This window comes from Archocentrus centrarchus, chromosome 11 (genome assembly GCF_007364275.1).
Source record: "Archocentrus centrarchus isolate MPI-CPG fArcCen1 chromosome 11, fArcCen1, whole genome shotgun sequence".
NCBI classification, from domain to species: Eukaryota; Metazoa; Chordata; class Actinopteri; order Cichliformes; family Cichlidae; genus Archocentrus; species Archocentrus centrarchus.
This window is the reverse complement of record NC_044356.1, coordinates 24,465,700-24,486,121: the sequence shown is the minus strand read 5'-3', so window position 1 is coordinate 24,486,121 and position 20,422 is coordinate 24,465,700. Positions and strand designations below refer to the sequence as shown.

Genomic DNA, 20,422 nt, shown 5'->3' with positions numbered 1-20,422 from the left:
TAGTGCACTGCACACATTTCACACATACAGAAAAGGGGGGAAAAAAAAGGACTAAAAAAGAAACATCTATGAGCTAAAAGACCCTGAATTGGATACGTGGAAGATGATGGATGGATGGGAATTTGACATTTTAAACACTCAAATATTGCATAATTTTCCAGAACTTCACTAAATGCTATTTATACACTTACAGCTGCTTAAATAGATAGAAATGTTACACTTTCATAGGTTTATGTTTTTAAATTCGAAACCTAGTCTCACAGTTTGAGTGGATCGCTCTTTTCTTTAATCGATTTAAGCTGGCCAAATAGTACAAGGGCTAAATTTCAAAGGTGAATCAGTTAATGGTTTCCCAGCATAATAATTTCCCCCTTGAAGCTGAATTAGCAGAGTCATTACTTCCTTCCTTTGGCTTTTAAGTTAACTTTCCGTCACTGGCAGCAGCATTGTTTCACAATAAAGAGGTTCAGAACTGAATGTGAAACAGTGCTAACAATGACTGAAAGATTTTTTTTTTTTAATATCCCTTTTGATAATTCCCAACAAAGGATGCCAACATTAACTGAAACATCACTCAGGGAAGCACCTAAAGCTCACAAACAGGATTTTCCTTTATTTATCACATTTTTCAGAAACACAAATCCAAAAACTTTCTAAAAATGAAAGTACCCGGCGCATGTTCCAGACAATAACAACTAAGCAGCTTAAACTTCCTGGGAGACCGCCCACAATACTGGCTTATGTTCTGTCACATATCATCAAAGGCTGTTCTTCTCCTCTTTTATAACAGTCAGCCTTCCTGTCTCTATAAACAAAACGGATCAAAGGGGAAAAAAAAAAAAAAAAATGACAAGTTTGTAACATGAAACTTAATCGTGAAATGACAAATGACATTTGAGTGACTTAACAACAAAGTCACAATTACACATTTATCATACACAACCAGATTTAAGTAATACAGTGGTCCAAATCACATAAACCTTGTCAGATCAGACTGAACGCCCAAAGGTTCTTTAATTAGGCATTCTAATTACAGTCGATTGCTTAAGTTATTGATAAAAACATGAACAAGCACACGTACCATCAAGAGGATGGTTGGAAAACTAAATACAGCCTAATACATACACTTTGGTTGATTTACTACAAGAAATTCAGGCAAGTTGACACCTGTGGGTGGTCATGAGTGAGAAACGTGGAGCTGAGGAGAATAGGAAGAAGGTTTCTTCCGGTTCACCCCCCCTCTTCTGCTCCCAGTGTACAGTCCTCCAGCTGAAAAAAAAAAAGGTCAAATCCAAGTCTACCATGGCAATACAAGGTTAGCTCTTTTCAGTTCGGTTCCTGTTCAGAGCGGCTTTAGGTGTGAACTCCAGTTTCTCTTTGAGGCTGAGCACCTTCGTGCTGTCCATACCCTCTTGCTCCTGCAGCTTTCTTTCCTCTCTCAGTTCCTGGATGCCTCTCTCTTCCTCTCGAGGTTTGGGGGTCCCCCTGATAAACCATTCCAGGTGATAGCCCACTGCTCCGACCACAAAAGCCACAGGAAAGGTGACATAAGGAGCATAGGTCCGCAACGCTGTCCACACTACAGGCCACATCACTGCACACAGATCTGGGCTTCCAGGTGCTTCATGGGGAGAAGAGAGAGAAAAAAAAAAAAAAAAAAAAAAAAAAAACTTGTTCAGGTTGTTGGAAACAAGAGTACTTACTTTGCTAATTTCATATTTTTCTGCTCTGTACTAGAGAAGGTTTGCATGATTCTGAGATTAAGGCAACCCTTATTCACTACACTTGTTCTGTCCTACACTCTGTCCTGTCAACACGGCCTTCAACTGTCAGTGCATGTTAGCTGCCGCTCTTTCGGGCCTGTTTCACCTTTAATAAATGTTGAAATATCCCGGTAATTCGTGTTCGTTTGCGTGTTTCATGTAAGCCGAACTCAAGAGGTATTCTCAACAATTCAGCAGTCATTCATTCAGATTCAAACACCCACCGTTTCACAGCGTGCATTTATTTTTAAAGTTGTACAGTAAAATTTGCTACGGAGTTCGTCATTTTGTCAATCCAAGCATTACACAACAATGAAAGACTTAAAAACCTAAATAAAATAAAAATTTAAAAAAAAAGGTAATGAAAGACTTGAGAACTGGATTCGGACAAATTTATCAAATCATCTAAATCTAAAATGCTAACAATGAAAATAAATAGCGATAACGCGGTGTTACCAAACGTACTGTGTTAAAGTCATGTAGCAAAACTGAGAGCTGCTACTAGCTGCTTTACCTTCTTTTCACTTAAAAAAAGACGATTCGAGGAGTGGCATTTAGATCCAAAGGTGTATCCACAACGCTTCTGCGTCCGTCTGAAAACACTCGAATATTTTTGGGGAAAAAACACTTTATTTCATAAGTACTTTACTCACCTTTACCGTTAGCACGCCGGCGCTGCAGTGACGCAATTTCCGTGTCAAAGTCTGCTTTCCTGGTTTGACGTCACTGGTTGACGCCAGTCGCGGTGCTGTAACAATTTCTCGCGGTGCTTTAGCGCCGCTTAGCGGTAAAAATAATGTGCTACACTACTTTGACGTTTGCAGTGACTAAACGCATTCATTTTTTTTTTTTAAAGGAAACATAGTGGGGATGAGCAATATGTACTACTAGAATTAATAGTGGTATCCAATAAATTGCATAACAATAGAATAAATATGTAAAAATAGAAAAAAAAAAATAACACCATTACTTCATAATCAAATAAGCCTAAAATACATTTTTGTCATTTTTTGTCCATTCCAAAGCACTGGTTAAAAAATGCCACTGTTTAAACATGCGGTAGCATTGTTTCACAAATCCTCTCAAGAAATCATCACGAAAGGTTTGTTTGGCTACCTGCGAGAAACGCAGAGAAAATAATACATTTTAGTCACCTATAGTAGGAAACCATACATTTCAGACTTGGCTATAGGAGGAAAACATGTTCCTCTATGCTACTGTAGTTTCTGGGTAGTGAAACAGTATATGATTGATGATACTGATATTTCAGCTTCTGGGCCAACTTTGCCCAACGATGCTGGGCACAAAGCTGATCTATAGCAACTGGAATGCACCCTGTCATGGAATGATGACCGACTCCTGACTCAATGGCTGTTTGTGCAGAGGTAAAGGTGGTGGTGGTGGTAAAGCTATATCCAGTTGTTTTTTTTTATCATTAATTGCAATGCTTTTAGAAGTGTGTGGGTGATTATGCTTCATGCTTCAAAATGATTCTGTTAAGCAGCTCCTCTCTCCATGCCGTCCATCTGGAATTTGATCAGACCTGTCAAATAAAGTGAAATGTGCTCATCGCCTGAAGGAAAACATTACCAGTGCCAGTTCTGCTTTACTAGCAAACTTGGCAGCGACAGGATTATTTCATCAGTTCCTGTTTATTAACAAATGAGATTTAGAGTTGCACTAGCCAGAATTTTGATGTAAAAATACACCCACCTTATCAATCCAAATCACAAAGTGAGGCTGACAGAGTGGCTCGCTTTAGCCCCGTAGACCTGCTCTGCTCACCCAAGTTAATTACAGATGTCAGGCATGGTCAGTAGTGGGAAATTTTTCTCATTACACAAAAATTGATAGACAGGACTTTGGTTAAATCACTGCTAAATCACGGAAGCCTGAAAAAGTGTGTGGCACAGCTCCCCGTGGTCTAAACCCTTCAAGCACAGTGCATTTTTGGCCACGATTCCAAAGCCCCCAAACTCAATGTTTTTGAAAACGGTCCAGATGCTAAACATATGTCAACAAATACAGGGGGTGGCAGGGATATGACACATATGACATAAAGTGCCCAGAGGGATCGGTGACAGCTAAATTTAGCCCTGGATTAGGATGTAGGGAAACAGCTAAGGAGGAGATGGATGTGGAATATGACCAAAAAAAAAGATGCATAAGAGAATTTGATGGATTGCCCCTGATTTGGAATGAAACAGGAGCGCTCGTGGCACAGACTGTCAGAGGAGCAGATGGTGAGGAAAAAGAAATGCCAGATGTGGAAAGACAGAGGCTCTTCCGAGTCAGGTTTGAATTTCAGCTAATCATAAGTGCCGTTAAAGAAAATCCAATCCGGAAACACTGAAGGCTTGCTAACAGAAATATTACACTCAACCTGTGCTCGAACAACCACATTTCACTGACTAACTTGCTCAGTGCGTATTTGTTACATTAACATGCATGCCTTTACTAGTTATGTGAGCATATCAAAGCTGGTGATAGAGTCATTTATAAATATGAAAATTTATTTGCTTTTGGCATTACAAACCACCTCGACATGTTTAATGAGTTCAGAATATACACCGAAGTGGAGTGTATGATCTATATATCAAAGATTAATGTACTGACCTAACAAGGAAAGAGGTTCCCATTTTATTGGGTTGAAAAAGGGAAAAAAAAAAAAAAAAAGCAAAACGAGGCACAATTTTATATATGCTACCTTTGGTCATTTTTTCCAGAATTACACGAGTGCAAGCAGGCAAAAAAAAAATTTATATTGTCTGTACACTCAAAACCTCTTGGTTCTATAGAGGTAGTTCTTAATAGAAGACTTTAAACTGACCTATGAAGTAATATCCAATATCATGCACATTTACTGCAAGTAAGAACCTTCTGGAAATACCGCTGATGTACATGAAGGCATCTGAATAGTTTTAATGGCACAGGAATACATTAATGCATAGCAAAAAGCTGCTTACATCATCAGGCACTATTAAACGAGAACCTCGTCACCTGTCATCAAGGCAGCTATGGCAAACTCTTTTTTCATGAGTCACACTTGTGTTATATTGCGTCTTCACACCCTCCATTCACACGCTGTCTGAAACAAGCTGGTTTACCTGTTTGACATGAGAAGCCATCCTTTAAGCTATGCTCTGAAATCTTTAGCTCCATTTAAAAGAACCACTGGAATTACTTCAGGTAAATGATGCTGAGCTCTGTCTATTTACAGCAATAAGTCATGCAACAACGTGTACTGGTGTGATGTGGGGGCACTTATGGCAAAGGAGCAAATGGTGACCTGAACATGGAATGATACTGTGCGGAGGGACTGTCAGTGGAACGAGGCTCACATGAGCCTGGTGACGGCACCGGACAGAAAGTCCTCGTAGCTCAGTCGGATGTTGCCCGTCATGCTAGTGTCTCTCTCCCGGAACACTTGAGTCATGGTCTGGAGCTGCGTGCACACTTGGATGAAGCGGTCCAGCTGTATGCCCGGTCGGCCACCTCGAATGGTGAAGCGCTGCACCAGCATTTCAGAAAACTGGGGGCTGAGGTTGTAACCCATCTGAGCGAGGGCTGACGAGAGGAAAGTGAGAGGAAACACATATATTTAAATTAACGGGTGAAATGGTTTTGGTCACATATTTCCCCATTTCTTTAATCAAATGTACAAACACTGATACCTTGTTGTAGCTCTGCGCCACTGATAGTTCCTGAGCGGTCTCTGTCAAACTGCTGAAATAACGCTCTCCACCGCTGCAAAAAGTCCCACAGTGCAGAGAAGCCAAACAGGTCTATTTGACCAGAACGCGTCTTGTCAAACATGTCTAACAGGAAATACAAACAATACATGAGCTCAGCCAAAGAGTTTTTTTTTTCAGTTAGCGTTCTGCGCTCTTTTAAAGCAAAGCCACTAAGCTCATCGTTCATCGTCATGGATCTTCTCCTTGTGTTATTTCAAAGTAGTCACACACGTCTCATTGTGGTAATAGAAAACATCAGTCACTGCCTGGTAAATGCAACTGGAATGTAGGGATAGTTGCACAACAACAATGGGAACAGGGACAAACATGACTCAGTCATTATTTAGGCTGACTCCTGCCTGCATAAATTTCTCCCTGTTTTAGAAACACAAGACATTTCTGTTTACAAGCTTCATAGATTTAGGGAGGTACTTCCATCCATCCATCTATTTTCTACCACTTCTCTGGCTCTGGGTCATGGGGGGGCAAAGGTCTAAGTATAGTGTGGGGAGGATACAGTACTCCCATATAAACCCAGCCTACTTTCTTTTTCCCACTGCTTCTCTTTACATTTGTTTTTCTAGAAAACTTCCCCATCTCCTTTTGCTGTAGCCATTTAGGTCACTGCAAGTATTTTCATATACTTAAACTGTGTTTCATTCTGCCTTAAGCAACACTGTGAGAGCATTCACAACCAATTTATCAACACAGAGGTACCTCACGGCCTGTTGAGCATTTTATTTAGCTGCTGCTGCATGACTTACTGATCATCATGAGGCAAGTCTCGTCATTAAAGGAAGCCCAGTTCGAGTTGACAAGTGCCTGCTTGAGCTCCTTTAGGTTGATGAAGCCACTGCGATCAGTGTCAGCAGTCTGGAACCACTGGTATGCCTCTGGATTAACACCAGCAGGGATGTTGCCTACACAAGAAAACAAATAAATAAAATAAGAGCACTAATGAGATGAAGAAAAGAAAGGCATTCAGACTGACTAAAGATTCCCATCACTTAAATATTGTTTTCCAGGCCGTTCCCCTCTTTTTTCTTTAGTCCTTCTGAACCACCTAGTGTGATTTATTCTCTTTATTATTTCCCATCCTTGTATTTTCTACTGATTATTATTTCACTAAAGCTCTTGGGCTTTGAGGAGTAACGAACAATTGTGGAGAAAAAAAATAAGAAGGAAGAAGAAATATTCTTGGAAATGAAGCCACTACCGCAATCCAATGCCAAATAATTATTTATTTATTAGGAGATGAAGAAATGCGCTTCGGCTGTCTGACAGTCAAGAAGAAAATTGATCATAAAAAATAATACATCTATGGTTGGCTCAGTCTTTTGGCTTTGGTGTTCAGAAGCGCCAATTTAGAAAAGAGTAGTGTACATAACGAGAGTTATAAAAAAATACTTAATATGCAAGTGATACACCAAACAACTCCTCCAGCTAATTACATTTTATATGCATTTTGAGCTTTGAGATGTTCTTTGCTGGAGGAATGTGCAGGTAAGAGAACATACCAACAGCATCAGTCAGTAACGACTGTCAATAACGCCTGATAATATATTTATTAAACATGCTCTGTGCAACATTTTTTCTGAAGTGGATGCTTTTTGTTGTCATTGTCTGAATGGATTGCAATGTGACTTTTTTTTTTTTAAATTAGGTATTTTGTTACTCTGTTTCCTCCAAAAGCCTGTGGACTGATTTCTGTGTGAATGACTTGGGATGAATTTTCTGCACACATCTGCAAACATATGACACTTATGCTTGTGCCTTGAATAAATACTCATCTTCCACTCCCGGTGTCAACAGTGAGCAACACGAGCCACTGGTAGCTTAGAAATGGAGTCCAACAATCTCTAATATCGACAAACATTCAGCTCCAATTTTCTTGGCTGATTCTGATTTCCAGTTTTTTTTTTAAGTGTGGTTATTCTTCTAGGTCTGACTGCTGTTGTACTCTGTGTTGCTGTTTCACCCCTTTGCAAAGGCAAATTAAAACCTCACAAAGACAAAGTGTGGAAAACGCTTTATTTCAGATTTACATAACACCTGCTGCTATCAATTCTTGGTGATTTTTTTTTCCTAAGAACTATAACTAACAATGTATGCAATTAAAAATAAACTTTTTTTTTCAATGTAAAATATTATTTTCATAACAAATTGAATTATTAAACTATTAAACAGAGTACAAGGGTTCAACTGTAATTTAAAACAAAGGGGCAGTTAGGCAACTAGGTGTAACTTGACTATGAAATATGTATCTGGCTCTGGTAGTTTCATCCCATCCAAGTCAACTGTACTGAGTCAATTATACTAATAATCAGTATGTACACTGGTGTTTCAGTTGCTGTACAACTGAGAGACCAACATTGCTGCATATGATACAGTAGCATAATAAAGCAGGATGGTCTTGTACACAGCTCATGTAAGTCTCATCACCATTTTGCCTCATGCTCAGCTTGTACAAGTTGTGTGCCAATGTGAACAACAGAAAAATGACTGCAGTTCATTTGACAATTACGCAGGACGCCTTTAAATACATATTTGTTTTCAAATATGGAAAAACAAAGAAAGAAATCATTAATCTTCCTGCAGTTATAAAAGCAGCTTTTATTCTTCTTAAGAATACCTGTCCAACCTTAGCTACACAGGGTCAGGTTTTATAAGTAGCAGTTGTGAAAATGAAGGTGCAGACAGGGTCAAAGGTTCAGGAAAAAGTCATCTCAGGAAGAGGCCATTACCTGAATACATGGTGGAAGAGAAAGGAGGTGTTAGAAAAATATGGTGGGAGTTGAAGGGAGGAGTAGAGGGAGGACTGATTGTCAGAAAAATGAATGGGGAGAGAGGGACAGGTGACACTTCAGGGCAGACCCTTGATGGATTCTGTCCCTGTGGGGAGTGATGGTAACATAGGCTATCAGGTTCTGACTTAGACTTAGCCACTACTGGAAACAGTGTAATCACACACACGCACACACACACACAAACATACTCTTTGCCCATCTGTCTCTTACTCTGTTTAGCCCTCACTCAGTATTACCAGAGTCATCACTCCAGCCGTGTAATCCTGCTGAGGGGCACAAACTGAACCCTGTCTCTACAAGACTGTCTGGGAACGCAAGTCATTTTCTATCCATCATCCCACCAGAGAGTGAGGGGGGGGAAGAAAGGGAGAGAGAAGCAATGCTGAGGGAGAATGAGAGCCTATCTGCAGTCTCCTTGTGTTTAGTGAATGCCTGTTTAAATCCCACAGGCAGAGCTACCACAGATGCTTAAAAGGGCTCTCAACCCATAATTACCTGCAGGACCAAAGTTTGAATTAGGTCCTCCATAAGGTTGTCCACCATAAGCCCCATAAGGCCCACCGGGGACACCACCTGGCCCAGGCCCATATTGCCCTCCATGACCTGGGACTCGATAACCGCCATAGGGGCCTCCTGCTTGCCCTGCAGCACCTCCATAAGGAGCTGATGGGGGAGGCCCATAAGAACCCCTGCCTGCACCGTATGATGCACCCGGTGGTGGGTTGCCTCCCCCTGGATAGCCCTGCAGAGAGAGAATAGGGAACCTTGGTTCACTGAAAACTACAATATATACAAACAATAAATGGGCTAACTGCATGAGCAGTAACAGAAGTATTAGACTCTGAGGACCACAGATACATACGATGCTTTAGATATGGCTGCTTGGGTGTACATACTCAAATTCTGTACTTAAATTTAGTTTTGAGGTACAGAAACGTAAGTATTTTCATTCGCATTTTCTGCCACTTTGTACTCCACTAGCTTAACATTTGAGAGGGTAATATCACCCATATCACCCATCAGCCACAATACTGCACAATCTCAGCTGCTTAATATTGCGTAGGGTCACCTTGTGCCACCAAAACAGCTCTGACACAATCAAGCATAGAGACAGGATCTCTAGTGAATCCTTTGTGTCCTGTGGATTGTGCAGTGTGGCACTCATGTATTGCAGTGGCTCCTGGGAGCATCCTGTGCATGATCAATTGGACTGGGATCTGGAGGGCTTGGAGGTGGGTGTCATCACTTTGTGCTCTTTCTCATGCTTGTCATTCTGAGCAGTTTTGCAGTGTGCATTGTCCTTCTAAGGGTGGGTGCACATGATAACTCCCATGATCCTGATTCAAATGTGCATCTCTTGGCTAACCCTAACCAAAGGATATGCTGCCATAACCTTGTGTGAGACACCAAGACTGACCATGGCCATGCCACAGACAGATCAGAGCTGTTTAACTGGCACAAATGATGATTAATGATGTTTAATGTTGTGTACTTATTGACAGCTACAATTACGGCTTCAGCTTTAAGATGGTGTAATTAATTAATACAAGAAAAAAATCAGCAAAAAATCAGCACATTAATGATTAAAGTAAAAGGTAGACGTCAAAGCAGCTCCTTAATGTCATAATACAGCCAAAATAAGCTCTAATTTGTCCTAATACAACTTTAAGCTAGAGGGTAATATGTTGACAATAAGCATAATGTGGAGTACCTTTACTTTCGAATGAAATACACCATAACTGCTACCAATTCAACCAGAAAACTAGAACGTTTACGTATTCTTGAACCATAAGTCCAGCACTGTAGAACTAATTTGAAATAAACACTGCGTAATTCGTTACTTCTTACTGAAATATTGCTACTTAATAGCAACAGTTTACAGTATGACACCCTCCTGCTAACCACAGCAAACGAATGAATAGCGGAAACGACTTGTTTCGGTGCTGTGATTTACGCCCTATTAGCCAATAAAACAGATAAAGAGCTTATTAAACAACATTAACATCCTATTATGAATACAATGATAAAATATAAAAGCGAGAATTCAATACCTGACCGTAGTGGAAACTCATATTGATAGACAGTACTTCCTCCAACGAAGCAGGGCGGATACGACGACGTTCGCTTTCGGTTGACTATGGTGCATTGTCCTATCTATAAAACCGCACCGTAATCTCTGCATCTGATTGGACGGTAGTGTTGGGGGAGGAAAAAAGGGATGACCGTCGTGACCGGTGTTGTGCCAAAAGTGATCGTCTGCCATAAAGTGATTTTCGATGTTTCTATGTGCTTTTATGTGTAATGTCTTGCTTATATTGGGAACAGATGTAGTCAATAGGATTTATGAGGGCTTAAATATAAAATGAAGAAATGACCCGTTTTCAATTATGTTTATGACTCTGCATTATTGCACGTACATTATAATAAATCCAGTCCTCTTTGGTCACTTAAATATCTTTATAGAGTGTAATGTTATATTTGTTCTGATTTCTGCTGCTCTCTTGGCCACATATCTCTTTAAAATCTGACCGATCACAGTTTTACCCTGATAAATAAGAATATATAAAGTCGCTGCTAAAAACTGATTGCAGCGTCTACCTTGTGACAGAAATGTTGTTTCTTTCTCAAAATTACTTGACATCATTCACGAGAGAAATGTTTGACATATTTTTCACAGATTCTAGGTCAGCAAGTCATTTACACAGTTTAAATACCGGCAATCATTTTCTGGCAATCACTTTTTGGCAGACGATCACTTTTTGGCACAACACCTGGAAGGCGGGGTCACATGTCTATCGCTATTGAGAAGTAAAGCCTGTGAAGTTCTTTGAGAGTGAGTCACTCATTAGCGTATAATCCTGTAATGAACGCAGGTCTCACCCCCCCCCCCCCCCCCCCCCCCCCCCCAAAAAAAAAAAGTAAAAAGACACAAGCGCTTACCTGCCAGCTGCTAATTACTGTGACACCATTTTACAGGTTGCAACAATAAAAACAAAATGTAAAACAAACTATATCGTCTGTAGTCTTTATTCTGCTTGAGAAATAGCCTTTTTTGCGGGTCTAAACAATTGTATGTGAACTTTCTCAAGTTATTAATTAGTTCACATCTGAATTCTACCTTCATTAAGCAATTCTGATCTGTGTGAGAATAAAGAACATTTTCTTTTTCTTTATTGTCCATGTCATTTCCATGTTATTAAGTGCTTTCTGCGGATTACTGTGTTCAAGAAAGTGCTCTCCAGGGTCAGTGTGTACTCAGGCAAAGGGGCTCACCATTTGATCTGTATCTGGATAAGTTTATGACTTAGCATTTTAGACTTTTAAAGTTTTATCCACAGAACACCTGAGTACAGCTTAAGCTTACTACTGGCCAGTGATGTGTAGGCTACACACACGTACGAATGCAGGCACACTCGTACATACACACAGATCGCCATTGCACAAAAACAAACAAACAATAACAGCAACAACAAGCAACTTAACAAAAAATAGCTTCCTGTTCCATCCTCCACTTTGGTATAATTTTTTATGCAGAATGTCATTTAACATGGTAATATTTACAAATTGCTTTTCAAAAAGTCAGCATATTTCTTCAAATCGAGCAACAGTTTTTCATCGTGTCTGAAGGATGCATTTGCTTCCAGTTGCACCTGATGATATTTACTCAGTTTCTCAAAGTAGCCTGAGCTACACGGTGCATGGTTCTTCTTTCTTAGGTTATGCTACCTCAGTCTTGATGTTATTGAGGTTCTGGATAGATGCTGTCTGATCCCCTCTAATAGACGTTCTAGACCTGTACTGTGAACTGGATGCTGCCAATGGCTCCTGAGTCTTTTTGGGTGCCTTCCTGTCTGCCTCTATTTTCGCAATGATTAGTTTCTTGATGCGTTTGCAGATGAAATAAATCATTTCACAGATGCACATTAAGATACAGATGGCAGAGGACACCACCATGAAGAGAGTGAAGATCTTTTTCTCAGTGGGCCGAGATATGTAGCAGTCCACCGTGTTGGGGCAAGGCTCCAGGGAACACTTGGACAAACGGGGCAAGTCGTAACCTTTGTAGATGTAGTACAGGATATAGAGGAAGCCAGCATCAATGCCTGCCTTGAAAACCAGGCTCGCCTATGAGAAGACAAATGAGTGTTAATCTAGGAAAGATCCAAGTGATTTCTCAATCATTACTGGGCTGTGTTTGACAGGATCGAGGATCTTAGAAGTTGTATTAATAACTAATTTATCCTCCTCACAAAAATGACCATTTCTGCAAGCTCTTATTATGATCTATGGTTAGTTTAAAAAAATGAAACAACCCCATGTAAACTTTGTACCTCAGTGATGACTCTTCACCCTGGTGATATAGAAAATGAAACTTCCCGATATATACCAAAACCAGCGAAAACAAAACTGAACAGTGAGTACAAATGCTACTAAACAAAAAAATGAAAGTAAAATAACAATAGAAATAATAGTCCCACATGTCTTTCATGTTTACGTGACACATTCCACAGTAGTGACAGGCTACTGATGTGGATGTTGATCTCCTTTTGTTCAGTTCCCAGACACTGTTGGATTTGTTTTTCTTTGTGTCATGTACAACAACACTGAAATTAAACTTTAATGCCCCTCATTCTTACCAGGTATGTCCACCACAGCCCTCCATTTTTCTTCCCAGGGTTGGCATACAGATGTTTACCCTGGTGGGAGGCAATATACTGCAAGTCCTTCTTCTCTCGATACTTCACATGGCTGATGACCATCAGCGATGGGCAGGTGATGAAGATGAGCTGCAGGGCCCACAGGCGGATGTGGGAGATGGGGAAGATATGGTCGTAGCACACACTCGTGCAACCCGGCTGGGCAGTGTTGCATACAAAATCTTTGTGCTCATCACCCCACACCCGCTGAGCTGCTACCACAAACACCAGCACCCGGAAGATAAAGACCATTGAGAGCCAGACCCGACCGAATGCTGTGGAGTATTTGTTGACCCCACTAATGAGCGTCTCCAGATCACCCCAGTTCATGACTGCTGCCTCAGAGGTGGACGAGGGGACAGAGGAGGCTGAGTGGTACGGTGGATCTCCTCAAGAGATCAGGTGGAACAAAGTTCTTGATCTGAGCCTGAGAAATGAAACAATAAAGTAGGTTAGAAGAAGCTCAGTAGTTCAAACACTTGAAACTGTGTGACTAACGCATACAAACAATCACAACCCCCCACCCCACCTTTGTTACCACAAATATGACAGCTGTTGCCACGGGTGTTCCTTGTTATTCTTTTGCATTACAATCCTGACATGTGGCAGCAGCGAGTGAGTCATCATCAAAGCTTCCCTTTGCGTAAAAACCCCCTATACCTGCAACACTATTAGCCAACTCTTTGAACAGTGTCCAGCGCCAGGGTGGCTGTGACTCAGAAGGAAGAGCAGATCATCTACTAATTAGAAGGTTGGTGGTTTGATCCCTGGCTACTCCAGTCTGCGAGATGCCAACCCTGAGTTGCTCCTGACGCATTTATCGGAGTGTGATTGTGTTTGCGAATGTTAGAAAGAAAGTACTCGTATGAATGGATGAGGTGAATGAAACAATGCTGTATAAAGCACTGAGTGCTCATGTAGAGTAGAAAAGCATTATATAAGTAACATTTAACATGCCTGACATCCACAGATATCTTTGCTAGCCAGTTATTTTAGTTAAAATATGAACATGTGAATGTGTGGACTTCAAAGTTACAGTTGTTATGGAAAGCGTACACAGTTTAAGATTTTTGAAATAGATGTTTTGATTTTAATATGCAAATACAGACATAAGGAAGTTCTGCTGTGCTGGGGTGGGGGTGGGGGTGGGGGTGGGGCTTCTCTTTTACATTTACATCTCATTCTGGTAAATGCACACAGCCTGACAGGGATAACAGCTTCGCCGTCCACTGTTCCATTTCAATTCTGTCACGTCTAATCCCAACTATTTGAATTCAGAAACACTTTCCCTCAGCATCTCAGCATCGCTATAGACATATTGAGCTGTCAAATCAGTTGCTATTTTCTCTCTCATCCAGCATTCTTGACTATTAAATTACACAGCATAAAAAGACTTGACTCATTGAATGCCTTCAGAATCACAACATAGGCTACTGAAAGCCAGGCACGTTCAATCACTGCCGATGTTACCTTCCTTTTACCTCTCCTTCTAATGGATAATACAACCAGCAGCATTAATCTTACAGTGCGCCTCAGCCTGGGCCTCTGAAACTCAGAAGTTCTGCAGCCATCAGGATGATTCTTAAAGGGAATCTTCTGGTGTAATTTTTTTTAAAAAGTGCTATAGAGACTTGAAGGATTTATAAACACACTTACCCTCCCATGACTGCACAGTACAATTCATTGCTTTTTCACACAAACTGCACACACAGACTTTGCAGTGATGCTCAGTGAAGAAAGGAGAGGAAACCTCAGAAAAAAAGGTATAACTTGTCCAAAGGGAGGTGGCAAACGTGACCACAACTTGTTTTTCTCTTTACTCTAGAATGCAGTAATGCCGTCCCTCTTATCAGTCTTTGTCATTGGTTTCTCTTTGCCATAGCAATGGAGAATTATTATTAATTAAGAGTCTTACAGAGAGTAGGATAAATTAACAGCCATAAACATACTCAAGATTACACAATATCTGCAGCATCAGGCGTTAACCAATATAATTCAGATCCTCATCGGGCACTGACTATCATTTGTTCTACAGGTTGAGCAGTTGCCAGTACATTTTAACTACCAAGAATTGTCTGTATGAGTCAAAGCTCTGGGCTAACAAGGTGGAGCTGTGGTTCTCTTGTGTGGTTTTTTTTCTTCTCTTTATTCCAGCACAGCTATTTCTTAGTTTTCCTGATATTCACACATCTCGCCTTTTTTTTTTTTTAATTTTCAACATGACTTTTTTCCATTTTTATAGCATGAATCATCCAGAGGAGTAAAGCAAAGGTAATCCAGGTATAGTTTTATTTGCAGTGCTTCCAGTTATCTGTCTTTACAAATTTTATTCTTTTGTAGGCATCAGGGCTGAGCTCTTCCTCTGGCACGATCTTTCCGAGTTACATGATGAAACAGGGAAAGAATGAGTGACATTCCTGTCCTTTTAGCATCAACCTCCACCCTCTTCTTTCCCACAAGCTTTTATCCTGCACGCATGTGAATTTAAAACAGAACTCAGCAATTCAACAACATAATGCCTGCTTCCTTGACCTTAATTCTTACAGATATAGACAAATATAAAGCACCTTACCCGAGGCGCAGCGGGCACCATTAAAGGAGTGCTAAATGAATGTGGTGTGTCGCTGCTCTTGCTTCAGTGCTTACGGACTGCTCTCACCTGGATCTTTTGAGGAGGCTGGCTGTGGACTTGCTGGGATGATGGGCGGAGCATCGCTTGCAAACAGCAACATTCTTTCACCTGCTCGTAATTTCAGTCTGCATTTGTTGGGCATGAGAAAACCTGCCCAACGGTACTTTGAAGAAAACAGAGAAGTGATGGAGAGAAAGATAGACAGTACAGTGAGAGATAAAGTGATAATGATAGTTACAGCAACAAATGTATTTAGTAGAAAAGGTAGGCGGACAACCAGGCCAATCTGCATGGTGTTGCGCATGATACAGAACCAATGCAAATCAGTACATTACAATATAAAGTGTTTAATCTGTGAGACTGTGAGGACTCAGTCTCTGGTTTCAGGGGCTTAACCTTTAAATCCCACTTAGTTACTTGCATTTGCTGTCATACCGCTGTGCACTGTGATGATTGTAAAGCATAAATAGAAAACAAAGTGGATTCCAGGCTGCACTTTCTTCGCCCACTCAAAATGAAACTCTGTTCCAGTAGTTTTGAAATAAAAAAGCAAGAGAGAACACTGGGGAAACTACAGGAAATCAAAGTTGTTAGAGAAAGTTATGGGCGTATTGACGTATCGACATAAAGTAAAAATAAAACACTGTCAAAAACAATCCCTCTTTGACATCATATTCAAATCCCACAAGGTGACAGTTTTGAATCATACTTCCTTCTCGTCAGAATCAAAACGAACCTTCACATGGCAGCTAATCCCTGAAGGAAATCATGCATATGTGTCTTCATGGCAAACAACCCCACACATTCCACAGAAGGGATTTTGATTTGTTTTGCTGACACACCCACCCAGGTAAGTGGAGTGTTAGTGGGGTAAATATGTTATAACAAAGGTGAACATGTCCTGAAATATAGCGTGTACTTTAATGTTTCTTGCTGTGTGGATTGAAACTAACATAATAATATCAGTCAGCTGTTGTTTTTTTTTACTTTACAGTATTGTTGAGGGTGAGAAACCAATCGCTGCAGGGTAATTTACCAAGTTCAGTTAGGGTGTGTCAGAGTAATCCTAGAACACCTTACCTGAAGGTTCCTTAAAAGCCACAAAGCAGGTTTTCTCATCTGGTTTCTGTTTTTCCATAATGCCAGCCAGTTATCTTTGCAAATACCAGATTGTTGCTATTCAAAAATAGTACAGCCTGCAAAAGGCTGAATTCTGCATTAAACATACTATCTCACATCGAGAGGATGCAGACAGCAGGAAGATCAGACAGAGAGAAAGATGAATGCCTTTCTAAAAAGAATATGCTATGCCCTCAGTTGGCCTCTAGAGAATGCTGATGCTCCACCGTTTTATTACACTTTTTTTTTTTTTTTTAAGTTAAGCAGAGGGAGGACAGAGAAGAGAGGGAAGCAAGAAATGTTGTGTAGACAGAGAACAGAGAATCTCATCTCTCTTTTTAAAAACCTAGCAGCCACATCATCTATAGCTGGCCTTAAGAAGCCACAAAAGTGGTTGTCAGTAGTGATATTACTGTGTAAAAACAAGCTATTATGGGACTTACAGATTTTAACATTTAAAACACAAATGTGCATTTGGTCAAACTACTATTAAAGCTCTGTGGTCACTTTTAGTTCTTCCTTGCTGTATTTGTTGCTTAGTCATCCACTTCAGCATGCAGTGAGTTTACATGTGGATGCTCAGCCAGTCAGAGTGGGCCTATTTAACTCTGTACAAAATGAGGTGGAAGCAACGCCTGTATCTTCTAAGTCTAATGTAGCTTGGAATAAATATTGCATGTGGCAATGCTGACAGGTGAGTTTATGAGTGCTGACTGACACAGCACTCTGAGGTCATTGTTGCACGTTTTAATTGTATTTTTTTTTGGTTGTGTCTGAACATGAGCTGAATTGCTCCATATTCCTCCAAGCCTGTTGGCCTGTCTTCACTGCTGTTTTTGCAATGTGTGGTATGTTTGTGTAAATTTTTCATCACCACAGCGCAGGTGGTTGCCACTGCTGCCTGGAAATGATGTTGCTTGCTTTGTGCAAAAGAAGTCTACTTCTTTCACTGTCATATCATATTGGGCTTGAAAGCTAATTTGCCCCTTGTGCATGTTTTTAATTTTGTTTTGGTGGCAATGCAAGGATGCTACTAATGAAGCTTATGTGTCAGTTCAATAAGGAAGATCTGTAATCACTCATCACTTCATTGCTCTGGTCTAATCATTCTCTTGCCTGCCTTCAGTGAGCCAATCAGCCTCCAACCCGCGTGCTTTAAATCTCAGAGTTCTTCTGTCATTCTATCTTTCAGTCTCTCATTTGTGCAAGCCACCTCCTTCCCATCATCACCTCACCCTGGTCTCTCAGAGCCCCACCCAACCCTCCATCTCCATCTTCGCCATCACCAGCCTAGCCTCCAGGAGGAGTCCTGTCCTAAATCCTATCACCGCTGGGATTCCATTCTGCCATGATGGGCCATCGGAGTCTAATCACCAGATAGATTAGAATAGATCCAAATGATCTCCCTTTATTGAAATGATATTGTGCCCATTAATCTTTTGCCAGCAGGTGTAGGGATTGAACTGTGATTGTCCACAAACCTCAAAAATCCAACACAAACAACTCACTACAAAACGTCTTGCTCAGGCTGAGCTCAGCTCTGTAGGAAAACTGTTCCTGGACTTGGAATAAATAAACTACACAACACCCAAAAGGTCCCCCAAAAAAGTGAAATTACAAGTAATAATAATGAGGTTGATTAAAGCTTCTGAAGTTGTACAAAGATGTTTAGAGTCCTCTTAAAGAACAACTGACAACACAGGCATGTGATGTACCACAGCAAAGTCAGTGTACTGCAGTCTCACCATGCATGCCATGCAACTATGATGAACGATTACTGTTTAGGAAAGCGTGTGGCTGCAGTCACATTCTGTGTCTTGCTGACACCCTGGTAGAAGTTAAAGGGGACCTTTTATGCTCATTTCCACCCCCCCGCCCCCCAAAAAAACAAAAAAACAACAAAAAAAAAACAAACCTCTAAAAAACAATTTTGTCTGAACGGAGATGCACAAAGAACTATTTTCTAAATCCCAAATGTTTAGGAGGGGGAGTTTAAATTTCACCTGACAGCGATGTGGTTTAGATCTTTTTTTATTAGAATAAATCTGGAAGATCGGCTCCATCCTGTGAGTCAGCAGGACAGATTTAGTGACATCAATTTAAGAGAGGCTTTTCTAAAAAATGCAGGCTCACGAGTGTTTTAGAGTATCAAGAGTGAAAATGCATTTCCCACTGAGGGGGGTAGGGGAATATATCACTGGGTTGTTTTCTTCCAGAACACATTTTAGGTGAGGGTGGCTAAGGAGAAACTTTTTGTTCAAACTCCTCATGAAAGTTCAGATGTTGTATGTGACAGTGGAGCTGAATGAGCAAATCACTGGATCAACACCGTTGTTGGTGGAAAGCACCATATTTCTGTGGATATACTGAAATGCTGGATTACATCCTTCCACCCTGGATGGTCTGCACACCAACTAGCAATAGATGCATATAAAGAGTCTTAATGTCCCTGCACCAGTAGATTAGGAGCAATTGGCTGAGAATGTGAAAGCATATTCTCATAATGAGCTACTAAATAAGTGTCAGAGCCCCATTAGGAATGTCTGAAATACAATGACGGAATAAGGACAACATTCCTCTCCCAAGAATCAGCCGGTCTCTTCAGTTCCCAGACCTTTGTGGACTGGTGTTATAAGAAGAAGGCACGCTACACAGTGGTAAACATGGCCTTGTCTGACCTTTTTAAAGATGTGTTTCTGCTATTAAATTCAAAACAATATTTGCTTTGAAATGATTCATTTTCTCAGCGTCATTTTGAATAAAATATTGTTTTATGAGAATTGCAAATCATTACATTCTGTTTTTATAAACATTTTACACAGTGCCCCACCTTTTTTTGGAATTGGGGTTGTAAGTTGAAATGTAAAAACACCATGGTTGCTACAAAGAAGACATGTCATATTTTATTATGAACAGCACGTTGCAGATGACATCCAGCTTCTCGAAGAGCCGAAGAAGACTTCTTACACCAAGTTGAAAGTGCTGCCCTGAGACTTGGTCTATATGCTAACACCTCTGTGACTAAGGTCATGCACATCAATGTGCCAGCCGACTGCCTCATCAATAACAGCTCTTCAAGTGAATGCGTACAATACCTTGGTATTCTCACTAACACAACTTACAACATCAATTGCTGAGTTGGTCAAGCTTGATGAGTTTCTCACACCCTTCCCAAGGTATGGAAGATTCCAATTCAAAAGTTAACCAAACCTAAAGTGTTAAAGTCCTGCTTTGAGGTGATCCTGCTCTATAGATCTGAATCAACAACTGAAACTGTCATGATGAGATGGACATGAAGGTCTTGCTGTGGGAGCTAGATGCTAAGAGGAGGTGAGGTCGACCATCCCTAACCCTAAAATACTGACTGAAGAGGATGTTGAGCTGCAGAGCAAATACTTCCTGTCTGCCATGCTTAATAGCCATGTTTGGAAGGACCTCACATAGTGTCATCAGCAGAAACTGGATGATGATGATGAAAAAAAATGATGACACATCAAGAGCTGTTTCCAGTAAACACAGTGTAACTTATCTGATTTAAATTTGTCCCATCTCCCATTCAAGGTCATCTTTTTGGGCATGTCCAGCTGGCTTCCATTTTTACATCGCTACCTGGCAGTCCCATTCTGACCACTTACCCTGAACTAAGTTTAAGAGCCCATGGTTTCGAAAC

The 20,422-nt window shown here is 40.6% G+C and overlaps 3 protein-coding genes across 5 annotated transcripts; all 3 read right to left on the bottom strand.

Annotated features, from left to right (window-relative positions):
• Window positions 1–593: 593 nt before the first annotated feature.
• smim12 (small integral membrane protein 12) lies at window positions 594–2,479 on the bottom strand. 2 transcript variants are annotated; one of them, XM_030741255.1, is made up of 2 exons: window positions 2,417–2,479; window positions 594–1,621 (listed from the first exon to the last, which is right to left on the bottom strand). In XM_030741255.1, exon 2 carries the CDS (start codon window positions 1,590–1,592, stop codon window positions 1,317–1,319), a length of 276 nt encoding a protein of 91 aa, XP_030597115.1. In that variant the 5' UTR covers window positions 1,593–1,621; window positions 2,417–2,479; the 3' UTR covers window positions 594–1,316. The 2 variants fall into 2 exon arrangements, with proteins under 2 accessions (XP_030597115.1, XP_030597116.1); XM_030741256.1 differs by having other exon boundaries at window positions 2,278–2,417.
• Window positions 2,480–4,661: 2,182 nt separating this feature from the next.
• pef1 (penta-EF-hand domain containing 1) lies at window positions 4,662–10,467 on the bottom strand. Its single transcript, XM_030741481.1, has 5 exons — window positions 10,356–10,467; window positions 8,800–9,046; window positions 6,262–6,417; window positions 5,438–5,581; window positions 4,662–5,330 (listed from the first exon to the last, which is right to left on the bottom strand). Exons 1-5 carry the CDS (start codon window positions 10,374–10,376, stop codon window positions 5,101–5,103), a joined length of 798 nt encoding a protein of 265 aa, XP_030597341.1. The 5' UTR covers window positions 10,377–10,467; the 3' UTR covers window positions 4,662–5,100.
• Window positions 10,468–11,345: 878 nt separating this feature from the next.
• gjb9b (gap junction protein beta 9b) lies at window positions 11,346–15,732 on the bottom strand. Of its 2 annotated transcripts, none has more exons than XM_030741480.1 (3): window positions 15,661–15,732; window positions 12,942–13,428; window positions 11,346–12,429 (listed from the first exon to the last, which is right to left on the bottom strand). In XM_030741480.1, the coding sequence occupies exons 2-3, from the start codon at window positions 13,329–13,331 to the stop codon at window positions 12,022–12,024; spliced, it is 798 nt and encodes a 265-aa protein (XP_030597340.1). In that variant the 5' UTR covers window positions 13,332–13,428; window positions 15,661–15,732; the 3' UTR covers window positions 11,346–12,021. The 2 variants fall into 2 exon arrangements, with proteins under 2 accessions (XP_030597340.1, XP_030597339.1); XM_030741479.1 differs by lacking the exon at window positions 15,661–15,732 and adding an exon at window positions 15,574–15,659.
• Window positions 15,733–20,422: the final 4,690 nt, after the last annotated feature.

What these genes read in the sequence shown, in the direction of transcription:
- smim12 (XM_030741255.1), bottom strand. Translation starts at nt 1,592, where the DNA reads ATGTGGCCTGTAGTGTGGACAGCGTTGCGGACCTATGCTCCTTATGTC.
- pef1 (XM_030741481.1), bottom strand. Translation starts at nt 10,376, where the DNA reads ATGAGTTTCCACTACGGTCAG. An exon ending in TTCAAACTTTGGTCCTGCAG is followed by an intron (nt 6,418 to 8,799) that starts GTAATTATGGGT and finishes TTTCTTGTGTAG; the next exon opens with GCAACATCCCTGCTGGTGTT. An exon ending in TGGCGCAGAGCTACAACAAG is followed by an intron (nt 5,331 to 5,437) that starts GTATCAGTGTTT and finishes TCCTCTCGTCAG; the next exon opens with CCCTCGCTCAGATGGGTTAC.
- gjb9b (XM_030741480.1), bottom strand. Translation starts at nt 13,331, where the DNA reads ATGAACTGGGGTGATCTGGAGACGCTCATTAGTGGGGTCAACAAATAC. An exon ending in GGCTGTGGTGGACATACCTG is followed by an intron (nt 12,430 to 12,941) that starts GTAAGAATGAGG and finishes GTCTTCTCATAG; the next exon opens with GCGAGCCTGGTTTTCAAGGC.